Consider the following 14,712-nt stretch of genomic DNA (forward strand, 5'->3'; position numbering starts at 1 on the left):
TTACATGATTTACAAATAAAATCAGTCTTTTGAAAAAAATTGGCTTCGGATGACAACGATAATTGAGATATATTAGGGTCACATGATCAAAATATTGGCCAAAATGGCAGCCCCCATAAATTGACATGATCGTGTGAAATTTACTATTTTAATTTTTGTCAACTTTAAGAATGAACAGACAAAAGAAAGGTAAAAGATCCGTACAGAAAGGAAATAGAGGTCATAGATTGGACAGAAGAAAACAATTTTCTGACGGTTTCCAAAATGAAGAGGAAAAAAATAATTCTGGTAATTTTCTGTTTGGTGATAGTCATAATGATCATGTAAAGATCTTTAGATAATATGAAATTAGGCAAAGCCTATGAACGGGGAAGTCGTTAAAATATTCCTTTCATTCCTTCCGTTTTAAAGGTGTCATTCGGTATTACATTCACTGCTTCCGTTTTCACTCGGAACACTCGACGATTATTATTTATCCGAAAAGTTGAGATTTGTTCCGTTATCGGAATGCCCCGCCTATTATCATTGAGCTATATTGTAAATGGCGGCGCCCGACTAGAACTGACACTGAAAATTTCGTTGATAGGTATAGAATTCTATATATTTTTTAATTGTTTTTTATTTGATTTTCTTTTAAATATACACGTGTAGTCTATAGCCGGGCAAGCCAAAGCCCGGACCCGCTTCGCGGGCCCGGTCTTTGACTTCCCCGTATTACCTTGCTTTATGAAATTAACCTTATTTGCATGTCAATAAGATAATCACAAATGCTTGACATTTAAACTTTTAGACTCACTTTAAATCCAATTCAAAATTCGGACTTAAACTTACGTTTGTAAATTATAAAATAGTATATTAAGTCCTAGTCCTATAACATAAGGGGGCGTCCATGGCCGAGTGGTTAAGGTTGTTGACTTCAAACCACTTGCCCCTTACCGCTGTGGGTTCGAATCCCGACAGGGACTTTGTATTCTTTCATGTGAGGAAGCTATCCAGCTGAGCTTACGGAACGTCGGTGGTTCTACTCAGGTGCCGGTTCGTGCCTGAAATAATGCAAGGAAGGGCACCTGAGGTCGTCCTCCACCAGTAAAGCTTGAACGTTGCGATATGACCTATACTGTATCAATGTGACGTTAAACCCAAAACAAACAAACAAACAAACTATAACATATGACGTTTTCTTTAGTACTACTTACACTCGAAATGTTTGAATTTACTGTCTGCATATCTTTTGACTCAAAATGTTGTTTTTGTAGTAAATAATGACAGTTTACATAGCTCTTCAGAATTGCTACATGTGTATGCGTTTTGCTTAAGGAACTTATGAAAAAGTCGATCAGATGTTGGAGTGTACTAAGTACTCGTGTAAACGTCTTATGTTATAGGACTATTTAAGTCCCTGAGTAAAAACACAATGTCCAGATGCTGAAATGACTATATCCTGGAATAGATCGCGATCAGGCAACATTTAATGAAAATGTTTGATGCTGTACTCTGCTGTCATAATTGAATTAATCCTTCCCCTTTCTCTTTTATGTAAAATAATCAGTCTTTTTAACACTTAGCAAGAGTTGTTGATTGTTAACAGTTTAATAATTACAAATCTGCTCTATTTTGTGGTCATAAAATCTAAGTAAAGGAAAAGAGAAAAAAAGATGTAAGGACCAAGCATAAATTGATATCTGATTATTACTCAAATGCCAGAAAAGTATTTATATCATCATGTCTGTTGAATTATTCAGATTTCTTTTCCAGATTCATCAGGGAGTGACAACGAAGATGAAGTTGTGGATGTAAGCTTTCCTTTAGCAATGTGGGATCTTGAACATTGTGACCCAAAAAAATGTACTGGGCGTAAATTGTCAAGAATGGGTCTTGTTAAAACATTGAAGCTTGGCCAAAGATTTAGTGGTTTGATACTTTCACCTATGGGAAAACAATGTGTCTCCCCAGCTGACAGGTACATGTATATACAAATGTGCATTTTCTCATTTTAAACTTTTTGCACATTCCAGTGATGCAGTTACACACAAGAATCTCATTTTCAGATACAATGAATTAGCACATTTGGGCATAAAACAAGTTAAACCATAATCATGAAAGTTTATCTAAAAGCCTTGAATTGACACTTTCTTATTATCGAACATAATTGCAACAGTTACTGTTTTAAATCATATTCATTGATATTCAAATAAAAACTTCCTGACATTTTGTCGACCTATGCTAATGATATAGAGAGAAAAATGCACTCAGGCATATATGTTAGTAATATTGATACAAAACTAAATGTTTGTTATTTATCTAAATATGATTAATGAAACAGTAGGCCTAAAATTATTCCTGTTTCTTGTATCAGGGTTTCTTTCTTATCTGGGCATGCCTAAAACTGATGGAATCAGGAAAAGTGTTTCTACTTTATCTATGCCATTTATATTCAGGTTAAAATGCAATAAAAAAAGCGATAAAAAACACTTTTTTTCCAGAATAATATCAGTAAATCCAGAGAAATGTGTTAAAATTTCTAATTTAATTTTATTTGTACTATAAAATTTATTGAATCATAAAACACAAATATTTCCTAGGATAATGCATTTTGAATACATTGTACTTAATTAAGAGTGGCACTAATGATTTGAAGTGATATTTAGAATAAAATCATCACATATTGACTCCCCATCAGCAGCCAATCAAATTCCCAGATAATACGGGAAAGTATCTACTTCATCCAGAGAATGCAGGTCGGTGTTACAATAAAAAAATCCTCGTACCGTTTACGGTAGTATGACGTCTCTTGATGATTATGTCTAAATATCACATATGAGCCTTATATATCATGAAGTATATAATAAATTATAAGATAATGTTTTTTCTCATAAGTTGTATGCAAGAAGATTAAGATTCAGTCTTAGCTCCATGAAGCTTTGTATTAAGGCTTTGTGTAAGGTTGAGAAAATTGACAGTAAAGTTAAGGCTCTTCTCTTTGAAGTGCTTGACACATACACATACATTAAATAGTGAATATTCAGTAAGCTTGCTAAATGGAAGAGAATCTCTCAGGATATTTTGTTTGACATTATTTATTGTTTTTGTTCTAAATTTCCCAAAGTTTTACCATTTCTAATGATGTATTACAGAGATATAGTAAGTGAACATGGGGTAGCAGTGGTTGACTGTTCATGGGCTAGATTAGAAGACACCCCATTTAACAAAATGAAAGGGAACCATCTACGATTGTTGCCATATTTAGTGGCCACTAACCCAGTGAATTATGGGAAGCCGTGTACTCTAAGTTGTGTGGAGGCTTTTGTAGCTACAATGTTTCTCACAGGTAAATCATACATCAATGTGTGCCGAATTATTTAGCAGACTGACATACTGAATGAATTATACAAATCCATTGTAAAACAATCATGTATGACTGTTTAAACATGGTGTTTCATTTTACAAAAATTATACTCATTTATTATACATGTATTGAGTTTTTCGTTAAAATATTATATATATATATGGGCTATGAAAATAAGGAAAGGAAATAAACTGTGCTCCTTTTAGTTAGCAGTCCTAATTAATGCTATGAAACAAGTAAACAAATATTGATCTTATTGTGTAAATGATTTAATTATTTAATTTAATTAACTTTAAAATATTTTCAGCTAAATAACACTAGGAAACAAAAACATATCTAGTCAAAATCAAATATAATGTGCCAGACAAAGACAGGCTCTTGTTTTACTGTTAAGTACATAGAATTGTCAGACACATAATTCACTGTCTGACAGCTTCTGTTTGTTTCCTATGCAAAATGGTAGGATTTGAAGGCTAGCATTTTAACAGATAATAATTATGTAATATAGTTTTTATGTGCATGAAGACCTTCCAGATGCATTATTATATGTTAACTGTCTGTCTGTCTGTGCATTACTAAAAAATTGCCAGGGGGTCATCTAACTGTAAACAGAACAAAAGAGAACAATAGAGCTAATTCCATAACAAAATAATAATGGGCCAATAATCCTCTATTAAACAAAAGGAATAACAAAAGGTATGGCCCTTTATCCCATTTAGATTGCATATCTGTCTGTCTGTATGTAGACAATTTGTTTCCACAGCATTACTTTTGAAAGACTTAAATGATTGTGTTTATATTTGGTATATAAGTATGTTATATCAAATCACAGGTCAAGTTTCAATTTTACCTGCAATGAACTCATTATAATAAGAGTTATGCCCAAACTCATTATAATAAGAGTTATGCCCCTTTAAAGCAATTGTTAAGTGAATTTATTGGTTTCCGCAGAATAATTTTGAAGGATTTCAGTGTTTGTGTTTATATTTGGCATACAGTTAAATATGTTATATCAGAACACATGTGGAGTTTGTCAAGTTCATTTTTAGCTGCAATGAACTCGTTATCAAAAGAGTTATGCACCTTTTAAAGCAATTTTTAGTGAAATTATTGGTTTCAGCAGAATAATTATGAAAGATTTCAATGTTTGTGTTTAAATTTTGCATGTCAGTATATTATATAAAAACACAGGTAAAGTTTGATTTTCTCTGCAATTAACCTATAATTAATATAGTTACGCCCCTTTTAAGCATATTTATGCCCCCACAGAGTGGGAGCATATAGCGTTGCACTTGTCCGTCCGTCTGTCCGTCCGTCCGTCTGTCCGTACGTCCCGAAATCTTGTGAACGCAACTCCTCTTAAACCGGATGGCAGATTTTGCTTAAACTTCCAGGGATGAACAACCTTAATGTGTAGATGGTAGTAAAGGAAGGAATTTTTGCTGCGACCAAATTTAACAGAATTATGGCCCTTTGTTGATTGTTTCATTATATACTATGTAGAAATTTTGTGAACGCAACTCCTCTTAAACCGGATGGCAGATTTTGCTTAGACTTCCAGGGATGAACAACCTTAATGTGTAGATGGTAGTAAAGGAAGGAATTTTTGCTGCGACCAAATTTAACAGAATTATGGCCCTTTGTTGATTTTTTCACTATATACCATATAGAAATTTTGTGAACGCAACTCCTCTTAAACCGGATGGCAGATTTTGCTTAAACTTCTAGGGATGAACAACCTTAATGTGTAGATGGTAGTGAAGGAAGGAATTTTTGCTGCGACCAAATTTAACAGAATTATGGCCCTTTGTTGATTTTTTCACTATATACTATATAGAAATTTTGTGAATGCAACTCCTCTTAAACCGGATGGCAGATTTTGCTTAAACTTCCGGGGATGAACAACCTTAATGTGTAGATGGTAGTAAATGAAGGAATTTTTGCTGCGACCAAATTTAACAGAATTATGGCCCTTTGTTGATTTTTTCACTATATACCATATAAATGTAGTCAGTTGGGGCATCCGTGTCCTTTGGACACAGTTCTAGTTTTTAAGTGAAATTATTTTTTTCAGCAGAATAACTTTTGAAGCATTTCTATAATTCTGTTAATATTTGGCATGCAAGTATGTTATATCACATCAACATAAGTAATGTTTGATTTTCATTGCAATCAAGTCATTTTTGGAACCCTTTTTAAAAGATGTCATTAATTGTGTATGAATTTGGCATGCAAGTATCAATACACTGATTAAGTTGGATTATCTCTGCAATCAGCTCATTGCAACCTTACTTAATTGATTTTTTTATGCTCACCAAGTGAGCTTGTAATAGCCACTTTGTCTGTTTGTCCGCTTTTCTTGTGCGGGACATAACTCTGAAACAACAAGAGGTATCAACATGAAACTTTGTAGGTAGATAGAGCTCATAAGGTAGATGTGCAGTGCATGAAACCGTTACTCTGCCTTGCCTAATTTTGGAGTTACTGCCCTTTGTTCATTTTTACACTTTGAACTTTGTCCTTGACATAACTCTGAAACCATAAGAGGTTTCAACATGAAACTTTGTAGGTAGATAGATTTAATGAAAGTGCATTGCAAAAGAACCATAACTCTGCATTGCCTAAATTTGAAGTAATTACCCTTTGTTCATTTTTACACTTTGAACATTGTCCGGAACATAACTTTGACACTATAAGAGATATGAACAAGAAACTTTGTAGGTAGATAGATCTCATTAAATAGAAATGCAGTGCAAAAGAACATTGACTTTGCCCTAACTAATTTTGGAGTTATTGCCCTTTGTTTCTTTGTCTGGGACATTACTGTGAAACTACAAGGGGTATCAACAAGAAACTAATTAAGTCTATAGATAGATCTCTTGAGAAGAAGTGCAGTGAAAAGAACTCTGCCTTGCCTAAGTTTGGAATGATTGCACTTTGAACTTTGTCCGGGACATAACTCTGAAACTATTAAAGGTATACTGTTCTGTGTCTAAGACCTATTCGGGGTGCATCACCTGGTTCAAGTGGCTCTTGTATGTTATCTTCTATTGCTGATATGTGAACTTGTTACCTCGATGTAAATATTTTTACATTTGATGGAAAAGTCATGATCTGAGTCATTTACAACAACAAATTTGCAATCTGCACATTTTTGGTACATGAAACTTGGTGTACTTATTCACTATCATCATGTGATCAAATGGCAGGTAATCCTAGGGTTATATTTTCCAAAGTTATGCCCCTTATGATTCAATATACAAGTATACAACTACAAAATATGAAGACAGAATAGACTTACTATGGAATTAAGAATATTTTGGATTTTCCTAGCTAATGTTGCATTCCAAACAAACTTTACAGTTACAGCTTCTAAAATGAGTGCAAACAGATTGACTAATATATTGGGAACATTAGTGCACTGTGAAGTCTGTTTGTGTTGGGGTGGCCGTGTGATTTACATGTCAGACTACATGTTGTAATCTAAGGATTGCTGGCAGCGTGGGTTCAAACCCTGTCAGGGGCAAGCCATTTACACTCATTGCTAAGTACATGAACTGGTTAGTTCCAGGAACGGATTCAAGAGTATTTCAATAAGCTTATAGCTTCCAACACTGTTATGGAACTAAAATAAATTTGTATAAACTAAAACTATTGGGGGGATTAGCTTGAAAACCCCTATGTTTGCCACATTCCAGCCAAGTTCCAGATTACAACTATTTACCAGCTGGATTTATTAGGAAAAGACATATACATGTATATGCGTGTACAGTTAATATGAATAAATGTTATGGCTGATGGACAAATGAAGTTAAAAACCAGGGACATAATTTTTTGATTTTGACATATTTATGCTGTATATAAATGGATGGTGTCTTTATTTAAGTTTACTAGGTTAATAAACTGTTATAACATGCACACACCCTTTTCTCCTTTTGCCATAGTGACTTCTCTGACAATGTCATTCACAAGGGTAATAAACTGTGGGAGACCTTGCTACCTATTTGTCTGGTGTCCTAATGAACTCTTTGACCAATGGTTTTTCTGATGAATGGATCACAGATCTCATTCATGTTTTTTTTCTAATAGACCATATAGAACATTGGTTATACTTTGGATCACACATTCTGCTGCTCATGATAAAAAGATGTTGACTGATGTTGGATTATACATTGTTAATGGTATCACATATATGTTCACAGTTTATTAGTTGTTATAACAACACTGTTCATTTTTCAATTGTATACAGACGTTATTACAAAGGATTGTGTCATTTTTTTATTACTTATTTAGATTATTTAACAGGGTAGTATGACAGTGTGATTTTATTCTAATTAACTTGTGCTTGACCTGTGATGGAAAAGTAATTGTTTGTTACATGTCAATGTCTTATTTTTACTGATTTTTGTCTGATGATATCATTTTGGTTTGATATTATAACAGTTAGAAGTTGAACTAGTGCAGGAAATATAATTGCCTGTCTCATCAGGATATCAGTCCCTTAATCTCATATAAATCTTTAATACATATGACACTTTTGAATCTCTGTAAAAACGGTATTGCACAGCCGTGCATACATTTTGAAGTGATGCCATTTGCGTTAAACAAACATAGCATAAAGACCCGCTAAATGTTAGCATTACATTATAGGCGCATCAATGAAAAATGATTCTTCTTCACTTTAAACAGTCTTCATTTTGAGCATGTGAAAAATGGAATATAATATTCTTGCAGGTTCATTACTAAATTAATTAAACTTGTTGAATGAAGTAATATTGAGCTCGCCAAATCTACACTCATTTAATATCCTCTATATAACAAGTGATTAGAGTGCTATATACAGTATAGTGAACATACCTTTAATTTGTCTGTACATTATAGCCACCTCATAGTACATTCTTACAGTCTTGACAAGACTCTATTTTGTTGGAAGCTCAATTTTAAAGTTTTTGTAATACCTCAAAATATTTTCAAAGTCCATTGACATATGGCTTTGAAACTTTGCACACTTGTTCACCATCATGACCCCAACCTGTAGAAAGGAGAAGGTAACTGTACCAAGCATTTTGACAGAATTATGCCCCTTTTTTGACTTAGAATTTACGTTAAAGTTTTTGCAATACCTCAAAATATTTTCAAAGTCCATTGACATATGGCTTTGAAACTTTGCACACTTCTTCACCATTATAACCCCAACCTGTAGACAAGAGGAGGTAACTGTATCAAGCATTTTGACAGAATAATGCCCTTTTTCGACTTAGAATTTACTTAGAATTTACATTTAGGTTTGCATACCACCTAAGATATTTTCATATTCTATTGAAACATGTTGAAATTTTATACTCTTCTTTGAGAGCATAATAGGATTCTCTCCAAGGCCTATAACTGTAACATGGATTTAAAGAAAAAATTTGTCCTTTTGTTATTAATTTTACATTATCAAGGCTCTTTTACTATCAAGCACTAAGAATAGTCGAGCGTTTCTGTCCTACTGACAGTTCTTGTTTATATTTAAATCCCTTTATTTTCCAATAGACCATTTCAAATTCATAGTATGAAAAAACCATTATACAGAATCAGCAGGTTTAAAGGGTTCTTAAAAGCGTAACCTCAGATGACCCTTTATTCAAGGCATATATTATTCATAAGGAGGCATACCTTATGCATGTGTTTATTTACAAATAGGCACACCTCATGCATACTTTTATTCATTAGCAGGTACAATTAATGCCCTCTTTTAGTCATGGGCACAGCTATAGTTAGTGCATATTTTTATTAAATAGCATGCACAAAATGTAAAGTAATGTTGTTTTGTACATTGCAGGTTTTCAGGCAGAATGTGAGGTATTGTTGAGCAAGTTTCGATGGGGTAGGTCTTTTCTCAGTGTAAATGAGCAAGTGTTTGACATGTATAGTAGATGTAAAAATAGCACCGAGGTAGTAGCAGCTCAACAACAGTACCTTGACCTTATTCAACAAGAAAATAGCGAGAAAGTCAAAGACTATAAAGGTTTGTAAAATTGTTCTTCTGAGATGTAATGAAATTGTATTTCCAATTTTGGACAATACAAAATGTTCTCTTAGAAATTGTGTTAAAATTGATCTTTGTAGTAATGAGTTTGTGCAATGAAGTAATCATGCATTAAAATTTAAAACTGCTCATTATAACTTTAAAGGTAAGCTTACGGAAGGTGAGTTATTCTACTAAGGTGCCAACTCATATTTCTTATATTGCACAAAGAAGAACTTGAAGTAAGTTCTCATATCCTAGACAAAAAGTAATTACTAAAAGTCAGCTTACATGTAGCTCAGATATAAATGTACATATTTTGGCCACTGTTAAACATTTAATCTGCAGGAACGGAAAGTGATTAACCTTAATCCTTTGTTCAAATGAGTTGTTACACACATTGTCTCTGTTATTTAAAACGGCTTTCAGTTTTTCTTACAAATAAATATGTTATTTTTAGATAAGTTTCATATAATTGTCAAAAGAATTAAGATGCATATGAAATCTTGGAACGATAAAATACATAAACAATAAGGAAACCCATCAATACCACTACGAGCTCTATATTTCAAATAGTATAGCAGACAATCCGTTTCCCTATCTTCTATTATAGTCACAAATGTCAGTAAGGCATTATAAATAGCTCTTGGGACACTGTTTGGGAGAAGATTTAACAGTGATATATATGATGCACTTTTCTAAGATAAAATTACTGAAATACTTAGTTTGAGACAACACAGAAATTTTTTCGCAACAGATTATAAATGCTGAAGGTCTCTTTAACACACATGAATATTGCACATAAGCAGAATACTTCAGAATATTTGAGAACAAAATATGCTGCTATTTTAAGATATGAGCTGTGTCACGACAAAACCAACATAATGGGTTTGCGACCAGCATGGATCCAGACCAGCCTGCGCATCCGCACAGGCTGATCAGGATCCATGCTGTTCGCTTACAAACCCTATAACAAGTAGAGAAACTGCGCAGATGCGCAGGCTGGTCTGGATCCATGCTGGTTGCAATCGCACTATGTTGGTTTTGTCGTGATGCGGCTCATATAGCTTTATATTCTTTAAGGGTTAACAAAAAAAATTATAGAAAGAAATACTGTAAAACACTTATTATTCGCGAGAAATTTATTTTCGCTAATATTCGTGTGTTTTCTAAGACGCGAATTCATATTTCTCGCGAATATTTCACTTTGTCTATACACTTGTTCGAAAATGAACACTATCCGAAAATGCGTAACATGGATATATATCTGCGGGAAAGTATCGAAACCAGTTCTGGTTACATCATGTAGCTATTCAAGTGTTGCAGCATATACATATCGTACAGATTACTAGTATGAAATATTTACCTGTAACAATTTGGTATTATTGAGGAATTGGAAAAAACTTCTTCGCTGCATATAACCTGTGTCAACTTTAGCACCTGCGAGTTGTTTGTAACATTTCTATTCATTGTATCCTATTGTATTGTACTACAGTTTAAGCCGGAGGGTAAACATAATCGTTTACTACAGGTTAGGCAAATTACAGTACTGTTTAATTGATTTTCGTCTGCTTGCCTTTGAATGGCTAATCAGTGTAACTTTAACACTTTGCATGCTGGAGAAATTATCATCTTTCACTTAACAAGAAAATTAGCAAGCTAGCAGAAAAATCGATACAGATATAAATGCATTCGTCGCACAATAAACGACGCAAAGTTAGTGAACGGACAGGACAGAAAATATCCGAATGACATTGGGTTTCTGGTTTCACATTTTTCGGGAAGACGCAAATTCATGTTGACGCGAAATGATTATTTTGGACATTTTGCCTCAAATTCGCAAAATAAGGTTCTCGCGAAAAATAGGTGTTGAACAGTATCCAGGCTTTGTTTTTTGCACATCTTTAATACTGCAGATGTTAACATTTATGCAATTTTTGCTGTTATATAAATGCAATGGTTTATTATTATTTTGTGTTAGAAGGAACACAAACATTTAATATAAAATAATGTACAATGTACCTACATATATCTCAAGTTATTTTATTCTGTATGTAAAACTTTATTGATTTAAGCATAGTTTATGTTCTTTGCCAATAGTATACATATATTTATTTATCAAAGAGTCATGCAGATACAACTCTGTAAAATGGTATTTGCACGGCCATGCATATATTTTTTTATATTTTTACATGATGCTATTTGCTTTATACAAACATAATATAAAAATATGCAAAATGTTAGCACCACACTCTTGGCATGTCAATAAAAATGGTTCTTTTTCACATTATTTTGGGTATGTGATAAAAAAATGTTATTTACATGTAAGTTCATTATTAAATTTATTAAATTTGTTGAATAAAATAGTATTCTGCTCACCAGAGGCTCACATAATATGATTTTATTCAACTTGTTCAATTAATTCAGTATTGAACTAACACTCATTTAATATCCTCTATACATATATTTATAATTTCATCTGTTCATTAAAAGGATAAGTCTTACAGAATTCTTCTACTTAACATACTAAATTTGAAGTCACTAAACTTTGCCTCCAGTATAGTCATGACCTTATGCCTACTGGGTTACTAAAACATTAAGGGCTATTTTGACCTATTCTTGATCATTTTTGTAGATTTTAAGTACTGTTTGTAATGTGTAAATTACCTTCTTTGTTCCCTTGATATTACATTTTAAAAAAAAGTCATGAAAATTAGCATGAATCAGGAGGCATGCTGCTTTAAGAGTTAAAACTGTGTTAAAACTGTATTTAAATGACATAAGCTCGTACATGTACTTGTAATGTTTCAGATCTGGCAGATATTGATATGAGTAAAGAGCATTATAATCCAAACAGAAAGAGAGATAGAGATTTACCACCCTCTAGGTGAGATAATAATAAAGCATTATGCATCTTTGTTAGAATTTGTCTTCACTTATAAAGTGGAAGAGTACTGTAATAATGGGTCAATTGGAACATATTTACATCACCATAATCACCCTTTCCTTATCTGGGCTGCAAGTTGAGTGAAAGAAAGCTGTGGTTTATGTGACTTGGAAGGGTCATTGCCAATGGTCAGTAGATTAGTCCTAATTGACTTTGAGGTCATTATGTTATAGTCACCATACATAAAAAGCCACAAAAAGCTTGTCTGAGTAATAAGAGAATACTAAAGCTAAAAATAGACTTTTTATAAGAATGAAGTCTTTAAAAATTTCAGAAACTTCACAGAACTTAGATATTTGGCATGTAGCTTGACCTTGTAGTCTTCTACAAAAGTGACCCTTGGATCAAAAATGACTCTGTCCCAGGGGTCACTTAGATTATATGACTTGTATAAGAAAATACATTTGTGTATTCTTTTGTGGAACTTTAATCCCTAGAGCTTAGATACTTGTCACTAAGCATTAACTGTAGCATGAGAGGGTCAGGGGCAAGCCTTTGTTTCCTTAAGCAAGAAACTTTACATCCATTGCTTAGTACTGGTTGGTTCCAGGAACGGATTCGAGAGTGTTTCAATAAGCTTATAGCTTCCAACACAATCAAACTAAAATAAATTTGTATAAACTAATTCATGTTATTGTAGCACACATCAACAAAAATTTTGAATGTAATGATACATTGGTAAAAATGACAAAGGGCAATGTCACAGTGAATCCACCTCTAATAGCTTGTTTGATTAATATAAGGTCTATAGTTCAAAGATTTTGCATGTAGGCTAGTCATGACTAGTAGCTGACCCCTTGTAATTTTGAGGTAATTAATCAAAGGTCAAGGCCACAGTGGTACTGTGAAATCCTTGTCCATTCCGTCTGTTGAGAAAGAATAACGTTTAGGCCAATAGATCATACCTATTGATCAGAGGTCATTTGGCCAAGGTTCAAAGTCACAGTGACATTTGTTTGGTTTTTTTTTTGTCTTATTGATAACTTCAGAAGTTACGAAACCTTGAAAAACATTTCCAATGACCTATAATTTACCCCTATTGAATTTGAGGTCATTATGTTAGGATTACAGTGACCCATGAAATACTTGCTTAATAAAGCAGAGTTTACTCAGTTATATATTTATGAAACCTATTAAGTATAATACTGTGATATACATGTATTGATATAACACTTGACTTTCATTAAAATATGTATAAATATGTATATATTCTACTGTGACAGCAAAGGAAGTCAGTTAATAAGAATTAGTGTCCTATCGACACAACTGTAGTTTTTAAATTGCTTTATATACCTTTTTAAAAACGGGTCGTATTATAGTTTCCCCCCCTGGCGGGCGGGTAGCGTCCACTTTTTGTTCGGAGCATATCTCCTACATGTTGGGATTCTAATGAAAGTTCATAGAAATGTTCACTACTATGAGAAACAGTGTCACATGCATGAACCAGGTCTCTAGGTTGAAGGTTTAGGTCACACTTAGAGGTCATTGAAAAATGCTTGTTCGGAGCTGAACTTCTATATTTATTTGGGGATTTTAATGTAACTTGGCACAAATGTTCACCATTGTGAGGTTCATTGAACACATAATCCTGTTCCCTGCTACCAAAGTCAATGTCACATAGAGAGGTCAAATTTTGTGTACAGGGACAATTTAGTCATCATAGATGGATTGTAACACAAATCATAACTATCATGACTTCAAGTGTGACACAGAGCATATCTCCTATATGTATATCTATAATGCTTTTGTGACGGGCGTATTTTGGGACAATGTTGCCCTTGTTTTAACTTATTTTAGTCACATGAATATGTGTCAATCTTTACAATCATAAATGAACTCCCTCCTCTCTTTACTATATTTAACATTCCACAAGACCCTTTGATTCACTAGATTGTTTGTATACAAAACTTACTTTAAAATTTAACTTATAAAATACTTTATTGTTTTAGTGATGATGAAGATGACACAGGTGATGATGCTGATGATGAAGAAGAAGTTATTGTTGATAAATTTGGTAACACAATAAGTTTAAGGGAAAGATCTGAGAAAAAGTCAAAAGAGAAAGTGGACACTGAATTGACAAATAAACTTGACAGTGATTGCAAAGTTACTGACTCAGTCAGTTAATTATTTGTATATACATGTAACGTAATTGTGATTAATAAATTGTACACAATACAAAATCTCATCTAGTTAATTGTACATACTAATTGTAAATCAATAAATGTAAAAGAATATTACATATCCCATGTTTATCACATTTTATTTGCACCATGGTCTACAACTTATCTACATACATGTAGGATAGAAATTTGTATGACACCAGAAATAGGGTAGTCAGTAGAGCTGTGCAACTGTAAGCTGTGGTCAGTGGTTTTAGTCCAAGCAAGAATGCACCATTTTCAGCCT

General features: G+C 33.2%; 1 protein-coding gene across 1 annotated transcript; it reads left to right on the top strand.

The window, feature by feature from the left end:
- Nucleotides 1-65: 65 nt before the first annotated feature.
- LOC132726865 (18S rRNA aminocarboxypropyltransferase-like) lies at nt 66-14,486 on the top strand. The gene is made up of 6 exons (XM_060712269.1): nt 66-288; nt 1,756-1,960; nt 3,135-3,328; nt 9,171-9,356; nt 12,168-12,243; nt 14,253-14,486. Exons 1-6 carry the CDS (start codon nt 171-173, stop codon nt 14,428-14,430), a joined length of 957 nt encoding a protein of 318 aa, XP_060568252.1. The 5' UTR covers nt 66-170; the 3' UTR covers nt 14,431-14,486.
- Nucleotides 14,487-14,712: the final 226 nt, after the last annotated feature.

The sequence above is a fragment of the Ruditapes philippinarum genome, unplaced genomic scaffold, assembly GCF_026571515.1.
Source record: "Ruditapes philippinarum isolate M1 unplaced genomic scaffold, ASM2657151v2 ctg92_1_1_1_1, whole genome shotgun sequence".
NCBI classification, from domain to species: Eukaryota; Metazoa; Mollusca; class Bivalvia; order Venerida; family Veneridae; genus Ruditapes; species Ruditapes philippinarum.

Excerpts from the sequence above, each read along its gene's own strand:
- LOC132726865 (XM_060712269.1), top strand. The coding sequence starts at position 171 with ATGAACAGACAAAAGAAAGGTAAAAGATCCGTACAGAAAGGAAATAGA. Across the intron at positions 3,329-9,170 it reads AGCTACAATGTTTCTCACAG|GTTTTCAGGCAGAATGTGAG; the intron begins GTAAATCATACA and ends TGTACATTGCAG. Across the intron at positions 9,357-12,167 it reads GAAAGTCAAAGACTATAAAG|ATCTGGCAGATATTGATATG; the intron begins GTTTGTAAAATT and ends GTAATGTTTCAG.